This window comes from Scophthalmus maximus, chromosome 13 (assembly GCF_022379125.1).
Source record: "Scophthalmus maximus strain ysfricsl-2021 chromosome 13, ASM2237912v1, whole genome shotgun sequence".
In the NCBI taxonomy this organism is placed as follows: Eukaryota; Metazoa; Chordata; class Actinopteri; order Pleuronectiformes; family Scophthalmidae; genus Scophthalmus; species Scophthalmus maximus.
This window is the reverse complement of record NC_061527.1, coordinates 17,115,207-17,132,122: the sequence shown is the minus strand read 5'-3', so window position 1 is coordinate 17,132,122 and position 16,916 is coordinate 17,115,207. Positions and strand designations below refer to the sequence as shown.

Genomic DNA, 16,916 nt, shown 5'->3' with positions numbered 1-16,916 from the left:
GAAAAATGGCGAAGTGAAGGAAATGAGAGCTACAGGCGTGAAATACAATACAGAGACTATGGCATACTGTACAGGTCTTACAGCCTAATTCCTCTAGAACAACACCGTGTTGCGTCGGTAAAAACGGGCCGTGCATTCGCTGCTACGGGCAATTAACCTTTTTGCCTTTAGCAGTGATTAATATTAAAAGCATCCGATCTGCAGCTGTTCAGCCACACATGCATCATCACAACACTTAAGTGAAGCACTTTGTAATGGCTACTTTGAAAGGTGCATTATAAATAAAGTTATTATCATTATTAAGTAACACCAGGAAAAGCAATTCAACACCCCTGAGGGAGCAAAGCTGGAGGAAAGACACACGAGTGCAGAGCTAATCAGTAAATAACAAATATTTTTTGAATGTTCTTCTCCCAGAATGCAGGCAGAATTTTCATAATTTATTCCAGTGGCCTATAAAAAATATTAGATTTTGTCTGCTTCAATAACAAACGCAGCAGATCATCACAAACTACATGTGTGTGTAATTCATGCAGTTAACATGCATTTGTCACAATTTATTGATCCAACTCTACAATGTTGATTGATCTCCGATGGTGTTATTGCACACATACACCTAATCAGATAATCAGACCCAGGACGATATGCCTCTTTTTGACCCTGGACCCCTGATCTATGAGTCTTTTCCAGAAGTAATGACCAGTAAAACTGCAGTGTTTGTATGCATGAATGTGGAGCACATGGAGCCTGGAAAATATAGGGCAAACACATGATTCAATGAGCTCTTCTTTATTTCTAATAAGGAATAGTGATGCTGTATCTTGTTCTATACTTGTCTATGCCAATTAATCGTCAGTGTTTTCACCAAAATTGCAAGATTAGAGTTTCAAACGCACACATCACACCACAAAAAAGTGCAGCTCATGTATGTAATCCAATATTTAGCTGAGTTCAACCCACCATGCTTTGGCCAGAGCCCAGAATCGATGTGCCGGAACGAACACTGTCAACAACAACTTTGCACCAACTGTGATAGCTTCCGGCTCAATGGAATCCTGTGGGGCACGTTTTGTTTCTACATGTTCCTTCAGAGTAAGAAAATCACTTTTTCACCGATGCCACATCTACTTCTTCGTTTTCTATATGCGTCTGTCATCCCTCATCCACAGCAGGAAGTGTCACTGCTCCAGCACTTTAATCAGTTACTCCACCCCTCACTGAGCCCATTGCTCCTCTGTGGCCCATGTCTCTCTCTCTCTCTCTCACACACACACACACACACACACACACACACACACACACACACACACACACACACACACACACACACACACACACACACACACACACACACACACACACACACACACACACACACACACACACACACACACACACACACACACACACACACACACACTGTTTCAGTCACAACCGACTGACTTGCAGCATACGGATATTCCCTGATCAATTTCAGCCAGGGAGCTGGATCTGAAACTAGTGGATCCTCTTGACTTTGAGTGCACTGTGATTGGATACAGATTCCAACTGAAAATGAGAGTGAGACCCACTGGTGTTTTCCAAGCTGAATCCACTTCGCGGAAAAAGGGCATAAATGTCATCCCAGCATAAGCCCGCCTCTCTTCCCCTAAAGCCACAATGACACAGCATGTGTCTGCAGCTGCTGACCTCCGAGGTTCCCCCTCGCTCAGACCTGACCTGGCGGTGACTCACCGATCTCGCAGCTCTCCCCAGAGAAGCCCTGAGGACAGTAGCAGCTATAGCCGTCACCTTCCTGCAGGCAGCTGCCTCCATGGAGACAGGGGTTGGTCTGGCATGGGTTATTCTCCACTGTGAAAGAGACAGCGTGAGAGAGGAGGGGAGAGAGAGAGAATTTCAAATTTATTCACTACAGAGAAGGAGCGTTACAAAAGTGTACACAACGTTGACAAATGATGACAGGCGATGAGTCGGCATTATGCCCCACTCATTATCCTCACGCTGCACAACCTCTTGCTGCCGCCTGACAGAGATGAGAGGAAGAGGAGAGGGGGCAGGCTCATCGCGTAGACTCGTCCCCGTCTCCATGTCTTTCTACAAGGTGACAGATTGGCTGTTGTTGCGACTGTCGTGCCCCATGTTTATCATGTCTGATGCTAAATGTGCTGAGTCGACCCCAGCCTGCCGCTCCCATGCCTCTCATCAAACTGAGGAGCGCAGCTCCCCATACATTTTCTGATCATCACCCTGTCACTGATGCTGGTGGAAACCTATTTTTATGGCACATTATCGCATTGCACAGGAGATAATAAATACATTTTTTCCTTGCTGGGCTTTAACTCGATGCCTCTCCCCGAGAATGGTTTGGTGGATGAATGGTGGACGTTAAGAAGATAAAGTCGTAATTATTGCTCTTATATTCTAAAATGGGACAGGGGGAAGAGGATTTGACGAGGATGGTTAAGGCGCAAAGGCACCAGGATTGCTTTTTTTCTGAGAGCAAAGAAGGACTGTGGGGGAACTGGCTAGATTAAGTGTCTTTTTATTATCGAATCCTGATGGGATTGCAGCCCCTGACACAATCTGTCCGGCCATCTAATACTCTGCATCTTCTCCATAATAACACCCAGACTCACTTAATCATGTATGAGCAGAGAGATGCGGTGCAGAACACAGAGTGCAGTTCCTCTGAAAGGCTGGGAATACTGTCATTTCTCTGTGAGTGTTTGTGTGCAAGCACGTGCGCGTGAATTTCTGGATGTTGGTCTGACTCAACGCGAGCTGGTGAGATATAATGTGAGTGTGCGTCCAATTTCCTGTGAAACAGGGTGATAGACTCCCACTGCTGCAGAAGGGCTGCTGTTGATACACTGGGCAGGGGAGATGATGGAAAGGCTGCCTCTGAAAATTCGTAAAAAAGTGATTCGATGAATGATAAAAACCATTAGAGACGAGCTCATTTCTTACATCAACACCGGAGAGTGGGGGGGAAAAGCCACACTGTACGTGATTTGAAAACATACATTGCCTAAAGGTTCATGATACACTGATGGAGATAGTGAAATCTGCAAGTGCTGAGCAGCGCATGGCATGTAAAATAAAAAAAACGCACACGGGATATGGTCCATCTGAGCGACTGGTGGAGTTGAAGGAATGTCAGGTAATGACGGAGAGCAACTGGAGGAAAGAAAGAGGTGGAGCCAAGGAGTTGTGAGTCATCCATCCATCCATCTATCCATCTGACCAGGGTCAAAATAAGTTGATATGATATGGAACTGACATTTGGTCTCTGTGTTCAATAGATGCTATACACTTACACCACCCAGAGATTCAATAATGTTTCACAATTCAGCCATTAACTGCATCAGAAATGATTACACCTTATCAATTCATTCTGAGGCATCAATGTTTCATGGTAAATTGCCAGTTTCCAGTTGTGAAGCTACCAGTTTCATAGTTTTTCGAACACCGACAACAAAATGCGACATCAATTTGTGTTCCCACCCAAACAAGTATTGCTAAGCTCAACCTTCAGTTTTCTGTGATGTCTAACCTCAGCCCGACCTTACCGTGACCCCTGCCAGTTATCAGTGCATTGCCTAACCATAACTTAACCTGAGCCTTAACCCCAACCATGGAAGGAAAGCGTGCAGTAAGTATCAATTGAGCGAAGGGAGGGAGACGTACATTTTCTGCTCCAGCCCGTTGACCTCACACAACAGAAAACAAAGCCCGATGCAACACAGCTGCCTGACTTTTGACAAAAGTGTGGAGTTCCTGTAGCTTAACCACTTCCAACGAAGAGGAGCTTGGAGCTTCACCAGCTACAGTTAAAAAGAAGATTCCCCAGCACTCCGAGTTATAACAAATCGTCAAATTTGAGTTTGATATAGTATTTTGTTTATGTGTGAAACAGGTTCAACTACAAGGTAGCTCTTTTAGTTCTATGGCAATGATGTTTTGGGGTAGAATGATTTTCCTAGAACGGTTGTAAAATGAAGAATTTTCAACCTTCCGTCTATTTCAGAGTTTTCTAGCCAGCCTGAAAATATTAAACACTTTTTTTCTCAACTTGAATGTAGTTGTTGCTCCTACTCCATATCTCATTTTTGGTGAAGGGAACCGAGCAACTGTCTGAAAAGCTACCAATTTGTGAAGGTAAGAGGCAGCATTGATGCATTATGGCTCTCTCCCTGGTTCCAGGTGTTTGCCATTAAAATTGGTTGTGTAAGGGATTTTTATCCTTATCATGTCAGATTTTCCAAAATGCTGTGTGAAAAACTGTTTGGAAATTCCAGGAAGATATGCAAGAAAAACAAAAAGAACGGCGTTAACATCAACCCGAGGCAGACATGAAACCAAACACAGCAGATCTGTCCTGTTTACGGATCAGGCAGTTACCACTGCTGGAGACTGTGATTTGTCTGAGTAATACGCGCAATTGAGTCATGTTTTGGTGTTTAATAAGCTTTTGGACACATTATTTTGTTCCTCAAAATGGACTTTGCGGATCATATTTCACCATGTGTTTGGTGCACGTGCTGTTTTGGTGAAAGGGTAAAAGCCAACGTCAGATATGCTGCGTGCGGTGCCTCTGCATGCATGGTTTATTATGGTTTTTATAAATGTGAGCCACACAAACGTCTCTTCACTCTGACTCCCACTCTGACTCAGGTGGACGGGGAGCTGCTGCAGTGGAGAATGCACTGATGCACACAGTGTAGCTGACAGCTGAGGACTGGGTTATCAAGTAGCCTTGGCGAGGACGACTTCGGGGGCCAAAGGTTGAAGTTATCATGGCGGTTCCCCGAGTCAATCTCACCACAGAGAGCCAAACTCTACCCCCGGTTTCTGTTGAGATCTGCATTGATTGTTTTGTGTGCCATTGTTAAAAATGAGAGTGACATATCTTAAAAAAACGAATCCATAAAAGAGTGTGGTCTCAGCGGCTGATTAGAAAAAATTGGAGCAAAAACTCGCGCGTGACATCTGTGTTTGTTCATGTGTGTGGGCAAGCATGCGTTTAATGCCTCAGAAACCTTAAAAGTGAATTCCCATTGGTCCATTTTACTCCACAAACAAAACCATTCATCTACATAATTCGAACCATTTCCAGCGAAATTGCCTTAACAATGAGTTAAAAAGAACTTTTCCTCAGCTATCTACCAGCACTGATGAACGTTGGCCGCGCTGTCTGCAGTAACACAGACAAAGCACCGAGCTACAGCAGAACAGGACATTGATCCAATCTGCGGACAATTAGCAACGACTTATTTCGCACAAATGAGACTGTTGCTCTTCAGCATCCGTCTGCATCCTGCCCACTTAGCAGTAAGATCAGAGGCTGGGTGGTTATGGATCGTGTGAGTACGGCAACATCTCGGTCCAGAGAAATGTTCTGCATGAATGGATGAATCAGCCCCTGCCAGGTGACTTCAAATGAGATGTGCATGGTCATAGTTATTTCTATGAATCACATCTTGATGTTAATTAGAAATGTTTGTGTACAAATTTAAAAAACAACATCATAAGAGAAGAAGAGAGAAGTCCCCGGTCCATGGGGAAGGGGAAGGGAGAGGTCACAAATTAAAAAGTTAGTGTAGAGAAGTACAAGTATAAGTAGAAGAGATGGGCCGAGAACGAGAGAGAAAATGTCAGGAAGGGTAGGACAGCAAGTCACACGGGGAGCTATCATACATTTCCTCCTCTCCTAATGCTTGCTGCTAGCTTATGATTAATTACACGCCCGTCTTAAAATAGGTTGCCTCTTCCATCCCCAGTGTGTGTCTCTCTTTCTCTTTTTTGGGAGATAGAGAGAAAAAGAGAAAGAGAGGAGGAGAGAGTCTGAAAAAAAGAGGAGGGAGGAGAGAGACAATGTGTGTAGGAACATCAACACGTCGTGGAGAGAGATAGACCTAAAATGAAGGCTTGCAGGGGTTCAGACTTCAGGGCTCAGGTTTGTGCTGTGACTTCTGAGCAGTCGCTGGGACTTTTTTCTCCAGTACTATGCAGAACGTCTGGAAATATGTTCTTGTGTTTGTGACATTTTCCTGCGTATGAGGTCATCTCAAGTTTTTCCCTAAGCCTCTGAGGAGAGAGATTATGTTGGGCGTTGTGACATATTTGGGGAATCTACCCCCCCGATGTCAACTCACACATGCACGCAGGATTTAGAAAAGACCATGAAAGAGGATTTCGATAGCGGAAATGTTTTTGAAGTCTAAAGCTGAGTGGTTGGCAAAATTCGTCTGAATGGGAGCCTGCAGAAAAAGGATGTGCTGACAGAAAACCGCGCGAACAAACGTGCGACACGCCCCCACTCACAGCTAAACTGCACACACACGCACTTACATTTACTGTATACACACCTGCTTATCCTCCACTGGGTTGGCTGAGCTTACACTCACTGAACCTTGTAATAGCTTTGCTGAGACAGATCATGCCTCAGCCTGTTCAAGTGTTCCCCCTCTATGGGCATGATAAGCCATCACCTGGGCCCCAGCAAGAGCTGTCCCGTTAAAATTTAATGCCACAGTACATCCCCTAAAAGGTACTGAGGCACGCAGAACAGTTTGAACCATATGGATGGCTGAACTAAAACGGCAAAGTATGGGCTCGAATACAGTCGTTGTCGTCATCTCTGCAATGCCTCTATGAGTCTGTGGGGTGAAATATTCATATTGTCACTTGCACAACGTGCTACAGTGATCCTGTGTTGTATGCATTTAGTGTTGATGCAAAGCAAGAGAAGATTATACATTATGTATCAGTGAAAGTGGCTCTGCCAACGCAGAGTGTCACCTAGATCGGGTTCAACACCACAACGCCCGCGTCCGGAGCAAGGTGAGATGGAACAAAGTGCATGAGATGTTTGGCCAGCACATCTTTCTGATTTGTACCGACAGCTGGAAACACAGCAGTATGCGACGACAAAATACACCAAGGGTGAGAAATAAATGGCAAAATGATCACACACAGAGTCAGTTATTGATTGCACAGTTTGCACTTGCAAGTTTACAGCAAGTGCAATAGGTCAAAAGCTGGACCAGGAAGTTGAACGGTACACTGTACAAGCGGCTAACCTGTCTTTTTATGCTTTCATTAGATAGCTGATCTACAATGAATATTCACACCAAGGGAAATACAAAATCCCATTTCTGCTCTAATATACTCTCCTGCACAGAGATGCAGATCCTAATAAAGTCTCTGATTACTTCAAATTGATCAGATTTACAGGGCCGGACATGGAGGGCAAGAAGAGAAGCAGAAGGAATGGGAACAGACCGAGGTTATGTTTAACTGTTGGTGGAGGAAAACAGAGCTGATATAAAACTGGGAAACTGACAGCGCTTGGTGATGAAATTAGTCTGGACGTGTGGTTGTAGAAAGGCCAGAAAAACTACAACACCATTAGTCAGAGAGGTAACATACAGTGTAAAGTCGGTTGTTGTACAGAATATTAATGTACAACTTAATTGATCTCTTCACCAAAGGGAGATCAGATTACCTGATCAGCTCCCCGGCGTTTCCCTAAGTGGCAGGAAGTCAGCGCTCAAGGGCAACTGATAAGATGCTGTGCACATTTGCTCAAACAGAGATTGAACGCGTTCAGCTTGTAAGGCTGCAGACGCCTCCCTGCATCCTTTTGGGACCGTACTCGCGACTGAAAGGGCAAGTTGTAGACGAAGAAGGTGTAGAGATGTGATTACTGTACTGATCTTGAGGAGAGCAACCTCTGGCAAGCTACGATTGATTAACACTACAGGGGAGCGAGCGGCTATTTTTGTCTGTGTTTGTGTGTGTGTGGTTGTCCAAGGGTGAAGGGGTGGAAACTACACTGGATGCAGTCTGTAATGCCAAACAGTTCCACATGTAATCCAATGCAGCATTAAAGTTTTACTAGGAATGGTTAAAGGTGCAATCAATACAGAGTCCTCAAATGACAGAGACTACCTTGCCAATAAATGAAACTGTTCCAAGTTATCATTTATTTAAAAAGTGAGAGTTTCAAAACAGCCCATGAGATCTATAATAAATATGTTTGAAAAAAACATAATTCAGAAATAGTGTAATGTAATGTCTGGGTCATGCCTTGTTAAGGGATGGGGCAAAAAAAGTTCATGGAGATGAAGGGAAAACCTGTCGTGGAATCCAGTGACGGCCAGTGGCTTTGTGATTTGTCTTTCATGGTGGACATTACCAGGTACGTGAAGCTCCGAGGTCGCAGCCGCTTTCTTGGCTCTGTTTTCACATGTGGAGACATTTGAAGTGAAATTACAGTTGATTGCTCTGCGAGAACAAAAAGCCTGCTATGACATTTGCATGTGCAATTGAGTTGTTCTTTTAAAAAGTCATGCAGAGACTCAAGACTGTCTGAACCAAGCCTGGAAAACCAGCTGCAGGTAGCGTCACCACCACCACCATCTGCCATCAGGCGCCTCACCAAACAGAAGCAGTTACAGCCACTGCAATAGAAATGTCAGTTTGTTCAATATATTAGCACGGCCCTCGCATTATGTTCTAAACGTTGTCTAATATCACTTAGTTGGAATATACTTTTTCAGTAAATAAACAATAATAATAAACTCACACAGACTATTTTAAACCAGCATGTCTCACCCCTTGTGATTGTAAATAGAAACTTCCAATTTTCAACTTCACCTCTTTTCAACTGCATAAAATGTGTTTCTCCTCCTCTGCACAAGCAGACACAAACAGACATGCATGTGTGCGCGCCCACAAACACGCGCACAAGCTATGAAAAAGCACGACACTTGCAATTAGCTGCAGAGCCATAAACCTGAGACAGCAGAAAAGCAGCAGATGTGCTGTGCCATGTGCACCTCGTGGACGCAGCGTCACGCTGTATCAGTCTGCAGAGGAAGAGGGGAGAGCAACACGCCAGCAATTCAATACAACCCAATTCAGCGGGCCTGCGCACCGAGACTGAGGAAGAAATTGAAGGTCTATTGTTACAAGAGCGGCACTTGTGGTGTCTCCATTCGTCCTAAATAAATTTAATTATCTGGGCTGTCAGAGTAGCAGGAAAATAATCCATCCTGGCTTATCATCACAAACACATTCTATCCACTTTAGTTTTTTTTTCTCTCTCTCTCTCTCTCTTCTCTTCAATGTGTCTTTGCTCTCATTTTCGGGGCTTTGTGAAATGAGAATATTGAATCAACCGCATTCCCCTTTTTCATAATCATCCAACAATATTTCATACACACAGTAGACTGGGAAAGGAGAAACGGGAGAGGGTTATAAAAGCTACCATCAGTGATGTATAATGAATTATTCATATTGCAACTTTCATGATTACTACCAAAGAACACATAGTGTTGCACATAAAGTGACGCCCCAGTGCAGCCATGCGTACATGCACATTATGCCACTGAATGAAATTACAGAGGTTTAACACATGGATTTGCCTATTTCATGTAGAATTACACAAGTAGACATTTAGTTACTTTATTATTTGAAATAATAATCAAAAATACATTTGAAGGCCACAGGAGAGACAAGTATCGACAGTTTCTGCTTGAAAAGTCAAAATGCACAATGATCCACAGTGAGTTTATAACAGATTAAAATCTTGACTTTTAGCCTCCTCATGTTGTTTTCTGTAAGTAAAACGTCTGTGGAGGATGATCAAGAAAGGTGTTTATTACTATTATTATTTTTATCATCATTATTATGATTCAGAAGTTTAATGTAGTAGGCTACATGGGAAAAGGACACGGCATATAGATATCTCTTAGTTAAGTTGTTTTTTTTACTGCCACATAATGTCAGTAGGAGAGTGACTGTAATGGTTGTGGTTGAATCTGATATGGATGACCTCAGAATTGTATGTATCGTTGTGTTTCACCATGAAACCCTGCATTATGATGGAAAACAAGCCAAGCAGACTTTCATCTCTGCAAACATGAATTCAGCATCCAGAGGCGCATCATTTGCCGTGCCGGATGTTTGTTGTTCTGCCATTCTGCAGCTCACAGAAACACAATTTCTCCTGCTCCTAGAAGCTGATTTGCTCTTGTCTCCACTCGGTGCCTCTCATCATGTCCCACTGTGATTGGCACGGCTGCTTAAAAGGGATGAGACCAATAATGCGAATGGCTGAGAAGACACTTATTAATCATCAAACCCCCCTATTTATATTCTACCCAAACCCTCCGGTACATATTTATATGGAGCCAATGTTACCAACAACAAAAGGGTTGGCTTGGATACACCTTCACTGACCTACTCACACTATGCCTAACATAAATTGTCACTATAATAAATGCTCTAGCCCTGAAAGAAATAGGACACACATGTACGCATGCACACACACACACACACACACACACACACACACACACACACACACACACACACACACACACACACACACACACACACACACACACACACACACACACACACACACACACACACACACACACACACACACACACACACACACACACACACACACACCAAATCAGGGATCTCATATTCCCTGCATACTGCCTGTGTGTTGATATTCTACTGTGGTAAATATCAAGAAGTTGAAGTTATAACGAGAGCAAGCTGCGGGCAGGAGGGTTTGTCTGGAGACCTGCTTATTACTCAACAAAGAACTACTCTACATGACCTCACACTGCCCCTGCCAGCAGCAAGTCCGAAAAGAGGCTTGCTTCCCAAAATTCCTCGAGACAACCATCACAATTTGCAAACACACCCTTTCTCTTTCGATTCTGTAAACAATCCCCTGTACCCATTTAGAAACCTCCCCTCGAGACTCATCATTCTGCCTCGCTCCTGTGACGGGTGAGTCTGGCATGCCCCACGCGAGGAGACGCCTCGACCCCTCCACCCTCTGTGGGCTGGCTTCCGCATGATGCTTTGTGACGGACGCCAGGAGCCCAACACCCGTGCCACTGCTCCTCTCTGCCTCCAGTGCCAGGGAGAGTGCGAGTCAGTCAGGCAGCTGGGTGCTCTCATCCTCTCTGCTGCCACTCGTCTGGAGCTTGAAATTACCTCAATTTGAAATCATGCATTTCACTGTTAACCTTGATGGCAGGCATCTCCATTTTCATCAGAGTGCGCCCGCATGTGTGACTGGCTGAGTCGCTGACGGATATGTGTGTGTGTGTGTGTCAACTGGAGAATGAAAATGCAAGTGTAACGTCTCATCTCTGTTGGATGTGCCGCAGGCGTAATAGACCTGCTTTCAATGTGTCTGGTGGGCAGTTTCACATCTTAATAAATCAATATCCCCACCAATCTCATTTGGAGGTAATAAAAGTAAGAAGTTAACGGAATCTGAAAAGTACCGCTAGCTCGTCTCCCTTCTTCGTCCTTTTAGGGGACATGCAGATAAAAAGGTGAAATATTCTTTCAGCAAAAGGAATCGGGTTCCCGGCGTTTAATGCATGAATGCTGAATACAGTTACCCAACAAGTTTAGTCTCTTCCTGCTCCAAACAGCCTCACAATGACTCCACACAGAGGATTATATTCCATCTGACAGCTCCCTGCTAAGCTCTCTGTCTCATTCCATCCCTCCCGTCATCTCCCAATTGTCAGCACACAGAGGTGATGCTGTTCGTTGCTCTCTGGAACTTTGTGCACCCTCGGGGCCCTATGGCTGTACCTGACAATAAAAACTCATAGATAGGGATGCATCTGGGAAGAAGTAAAAGAAAAAACAACAACAACAACAACAACAACAACGCCGTGGGAATCACTGTCTGTGTTTTTAATGGTGTGACATATGGCTCAGCAGAGGTCCTCTCTTATCTAGTTTACTGAGGCAGCTAAATGAAAACGACCACAATAAAATGGGAGGAGATGACGACGGCTGAATCCTCCAACAAGCAGTTAATGTTTTCATCTGCCATGTGGCTAAATGTTTTACTTTTACTAGTTTTATTCCTCACTGAGGCAGTTGGTTTGACTGTGTCTTGTCCAAAAGTATTTTATTTGGCTGTTATAGGAATGGCACTGATTGTTATGTGGAAAACAAAAAACAAAGGCAAAGGTATCGAAATTGAAATGTGAAAGAAAGTCCACAAATTCTCTCGAAACAATGCTTTATGAATATGTGAGCTTAAGGCAGCGTAGTAATGACGCAAAACCATGATTAAAAAACGTATGTTGCACCCAGGGAAATGAAAAACCAGAGCAGAGCATCCATTACTGTGCTACTGAAATTATTTACACTTTGGTTTGCTCACCAACTAATTTGAAAGGGCTGCGAGAAGAGAAAATATTCACAAATACAAAAACGCAATTCTGCTGCAGATCTGCAACCAGTAACAGTCGAGAGACTCAGTCATTCATCTGCCATAACGGGAGCGGTGGGTCATAAGATCCAGAAAATGAAATGGAGCTGCCAGTGTTGAGGCTCCTGCAGGCTGATTAATCACCAGGTTTTGTTGTGGCAGCAAAGAAAATGAAGCATTTTCACGATGTCATTAAATAACCTGTTTAAGGCAGCTCGTCCACGTTTTTTTTTTTCCAGGTGCACTGCAGAATACTTGACTCAAATTTTGATGGTGCATTAACTTTTCAAACATGGCTGTTTGATTCAATTGACTTTTACGTGGGTAAATCAACACTTTTCGAACCCCATAAAGTCAGTTAAAGTGAACACTTCTCTGATAACTGCCTGTGTTTTAATTTGACAGTTTAAAAAATATGGCACTTTACAAATACCAATGCTCGCTGTACCGTTCAATGACCTTTCCAGGCTCAACGCTTGACTTTGACTTCAAACAAAACATCTTGACGCGTGAAAACTGCAGTGAGAAAAAAATTGAACATATCAAATTTGGCATACGTGATCCTGTTGGCAAATCTTAGCTGCCTGGAGATCGATAATGTCTGTCAGTGCTCTCTCCCTCCACAATGTTGTTTTAATCTCTCTTCTTAATCGTTAGTCTTCTTCTTATCTACCGTTATTCTCTTTGTGCTTAGTCTATATCATATTATATCTTATATTTGCTATATTCTAGTTATGACACAGTCTAAAAACTTAAGTCAGATAAAAAAATGAATCTGATAAAATTGTTGGATCAAAATGTGACTACCATAATCATGGTATGCATTGGGCAGTGGACACAGCATGATTGACAGGTACTACTGCCAATAGGTGCAGGTCTCAGATGTCAGACCCACCCCCCGCTCCTCCAAATATGGTTACTTCCGGTTGCAAAAAAACAAGCTTAACTCAAGGTGTCAAAACGGCAACTAACAAACCAACGGGTGACCTCACAATGGGCTGCCTGTTCCAGCACAACACATCATCTGGAAACACGTCATATTAGTGGAGATACAGAGGCTCTGACTGCTGTTTCACTGTGAATTATAGAATTTTAGCTTTAGTTGCTGGCTCAGCTTCTAATTTAGCCTGGTTTAGTGTCTTAGCCATTCATCAGCCGTGGTTAACATAGCCTGTCTAACTGTATAATGATGGATACTGCAGATTACTGTATCTCTGCTAGTGAAGCTGTTGAGGGCACTCCACTTAGCTGTAGCCCACCACTTGTCTGCGGATAATGTGGAAAGGCTCTAGTCACCTCTCCCAACTGCAAAGTGTTTTTTGACACTCACAGTCCTGGGTGCAAACATGCTTCTTCTACCCTGCAAACGGGTCATGACAGTGTTAGAGGCCAATCTGAGGGCGCTGGCATCACTCTATTTCATCCAAGATTTTACACAGGTGTTTATGGAGAGTTTGACAAAAGGCTCTGTGTGATTTCCAGTTGGGGGGGCGGGTGCAGTGAAACTTGCGAAGAACCATGATAAATGATCAAATTTGTGGCGACTGGACAAAATTGCAAGGTCACACAGAAGTCCGGTGGATTGGTTGAGTTTTCATGAACTGTTGCCATCAGGACATCCTGGAGGGCGTGGATTTTTCTCACCACATTCTACTTAAGCTCATTTTCACACATCGGTTGCGTCGCTATTTCCCCGGTTAATTGGATACAAAGAGCCTCTGCTCAGTCAGCGCACAGTGGTATGTAACGCCGCTCCAACCCACACTGAGATAGAGCCCAGTGTCCCCCAAGGCTTTCCTTAACAAATCCCATTCATTTTATAAGAAGCAGCCAATAGCAGAGGATTAGATTCAGCAGCAGTGTTTGATATGGAAAAATGGTGGAATTACACCACAAAAAGAAAGGAGAATAAGAACTTGGAGATGAAGAGCAGATATGAAGAGGATTAGGCATTGGATGGACTTAATGGGAGGTTACTCTTTAAAAGGCCGTGACAAGGATCCTGCTGAGGCTGAGGATTGCACAGGGGACAGAATTCGGTTAGACGGCAATTGACTTGAGTTGTACCACATTGGAGTTCAAGAGGCTATGAAAACATTATGCCTGGGAGTCTCTTAACAATGACCAGAGGAGTAATAAAAGACATAAAGTCCGGAAGATGGCGGGGGAGTGAGTAAGATAGGGAAAAAAAAAAAAGCTAGCAAGGCAGAGACAGAGGAAGAGAGACAAAGAAGGATAGAGGGGGGAAAAAAGATGGGAGACGCAGGGAGGGAGAGGCAGGAAAATCAATGGACTTCTATATGCAGCATGTGAGAATGTGCCCTCTCCCTGCTCCAGACAACCTATCCAAGGACTCCGACAGCCAGCAGACAAACTGAACATCTATCCACAGACCCATACTGATGATGTGCCACCCCAGCCCATCCTTGTGTCCATTTATACCCCCCCACACACACACACACGCATGCACACACGCACGCACGCACGCACACACGCACGCGCTGCAACCTACTGGCTCGTCCCCTCCAAATTTAACACTCTAATTTGGTTGAGGGCTGGCTGCAGTGTTATTGATGTTGCCAGAGGTCTGATCCATCTTGAGTCCAGGACAAGGCTTGAGTCAAGATGGCTATAACTCCTGTGCCCTGTATGCCAGTGCATCAGATTGGCATTGGTAATTTAAAGGCTGGACGGACAGCCGACACCACTTAATCCACCTGCCTTGATTTATCAACACATAACGGCTACACGCCAGTGCTCTGAACCATCTGGTACATTTTCCATACTTGCTGGGATTCACTGGACTAGAAACTTTTCCGCAATGTTACAAACTTCCATAAATACTGTCTGCAGGATTATACAATATGGAAATGAAGATGTGGGTAAAAAAAAAAAGGAAATAAAATGAAATGTGTTTACTTTCTCACAGTGTTTACAGTGAAAGGATTAAGTGTGAGATGGTGCATGTGGGATGGATTATTGAGGTTTACCTCTGAGTGAGATTTGCATGCTGGTGTTTCTTCACATATTATCTTTTGTGTTGTGTGAATGTCCAGCCATCTGTGTGGGTTTAGCTGGGGGCCGAAGTGATTGATGAATCGGAAAAGCTGGATGGGGCATTATGTACGAGTGTCTAATCACTCCCACATACAGGCAAATAAGATTCAGGGAAACAAGACTGTTCTGATGACACACAACGAAGGAAGTTTGGAAGGAGAGGAAAGTAAAGAAAGGAAAGACGAGGAGGGACAATGTGCCCCTCTATGTACTCCTACCCACAGCATAGTGGAGGACACTCTCACATTCTACCCCCATCTCCCCCGGTGCTTCCTCTCCTGTCCATCCTCCTGCCCTTTCCCTCCCCTCCATCTCCACCTCACTGCTGTAATGGGGAGACAACCATTGCTGTAATTTTCTTTGTATTATAACCGACAACTGCAAAAGGTCGCAGGGAGGGAGGGTTCTCATCCCTCTAATGACTCAACAAGAGCAGGGCCCAGTCACTCCATTCAAATGTCACTGGATCAAAAATACTGATAAGGACAAAAGAATACTGGTAAGAACGTACTGGCTGGTTTCTTTGCATTTTCTTATGATATATCACATTGGGATGACACAGTGCATATGGAAACTGCTATTTCATCTGAAGAAAGAAAGAAACAACGTGTTCTTGAGCTGTAATTATATAATCCATTCTTGAGAGAAATCTAATTCAAGGTTTTTCACTGAAGAAACCTGTAGAAACCTCTGTAGAAACCATTCAGAACATGTAGAAACCATTCAGAACATGTGAAATGTACTGAGATGAATCATCTCAAGCAAAAAAGATGGACCCGATCGGAGGCTTTGCACTGTTATTGGACATTTGGTTCCTCTGAGAAACACATACTATATGGAAAATGGCCACATACTGTGGAGTATGATTGTAAATGACAAAGCAATGAAGGCATTCCAGTGGTGAATGCTCCCAGGAGAAGGTCTACGATACAGGTACGGCTATTCAGACTTTCACAGAATGTGAAAAATATTGATCTGTAAAACATATTAAAACATTTTTTTTTTAAAAACAGTTTTGCCACTTTTTGAAGTGGCTGAATAAATGTGACTGAGCTGTTAACATTTGGGAAATACATGGTAAACAGGTTGTTATCATGATTATAAGCGGCATGAACGACTTTGTGTGAATGCACCTACTCAGTCACTACCTGCTCTGACGTCTCCATATAATGTAAAAGAGTTTTAGTAATGAGCTTTTCAGAGCAGGAGTGATCTGAGAGAAAATATTTAAAAATGTATTTTCGAAACCTAAAAAAAAATACCGACACACTGGGCAGAGGACGAATGAGTTGCATTAGCTGAGCAAAAACACAGAATAAATACATCGCTGTCCTCCTAGACAGACACATTAAACATTAAGCGAACACATTTTGGTTGTTAAGATTACAAATTTAGATGAGGGAGAGACAAGGTGCTTTTGTTATGTTAATTTACTTTGTGGTTTTTCTGCCACAGTAGCGGGTCGATTAACTATCAAAAGAATTCAATGCAAGAAATCTAGGACAAACCGCACGGACACGGATATTATTATAAACAACAAGTTCCAGGATAAAGTGTTAAAGAGGAAAAGTTGAGCTGAACAAAC

At 43.5% G+C, this 16,916-nt stretch overlaps 1 protein-coding gene across 4 annotated transcripts in view; it reads right to left on the bottom strand.

Annotated features, from left to right (window-relative positions):
• Nucleotides 1-16,916, bottom strand: part of ncanb (neurocan b) — a 152,675-nt gene that overhangs the window by 50,473 nt on the left and 85,286 nt on the right. For all 4 annotated transcript variants that reach the window (XM_047336621.1, XM_047336620.1, XM_035646780.2 and 1 more), the window contains one exon: nucleotides 1,735-1,851. In XM_047336621.1, the coding sequence (XP_047192577.1) occupies nucleotides 1,735-1,851 (117 nt within the window). The remainder of the gene's footprint in view (nucleotides 1-1,734; nucleotides 1,852-16,916) is intronic.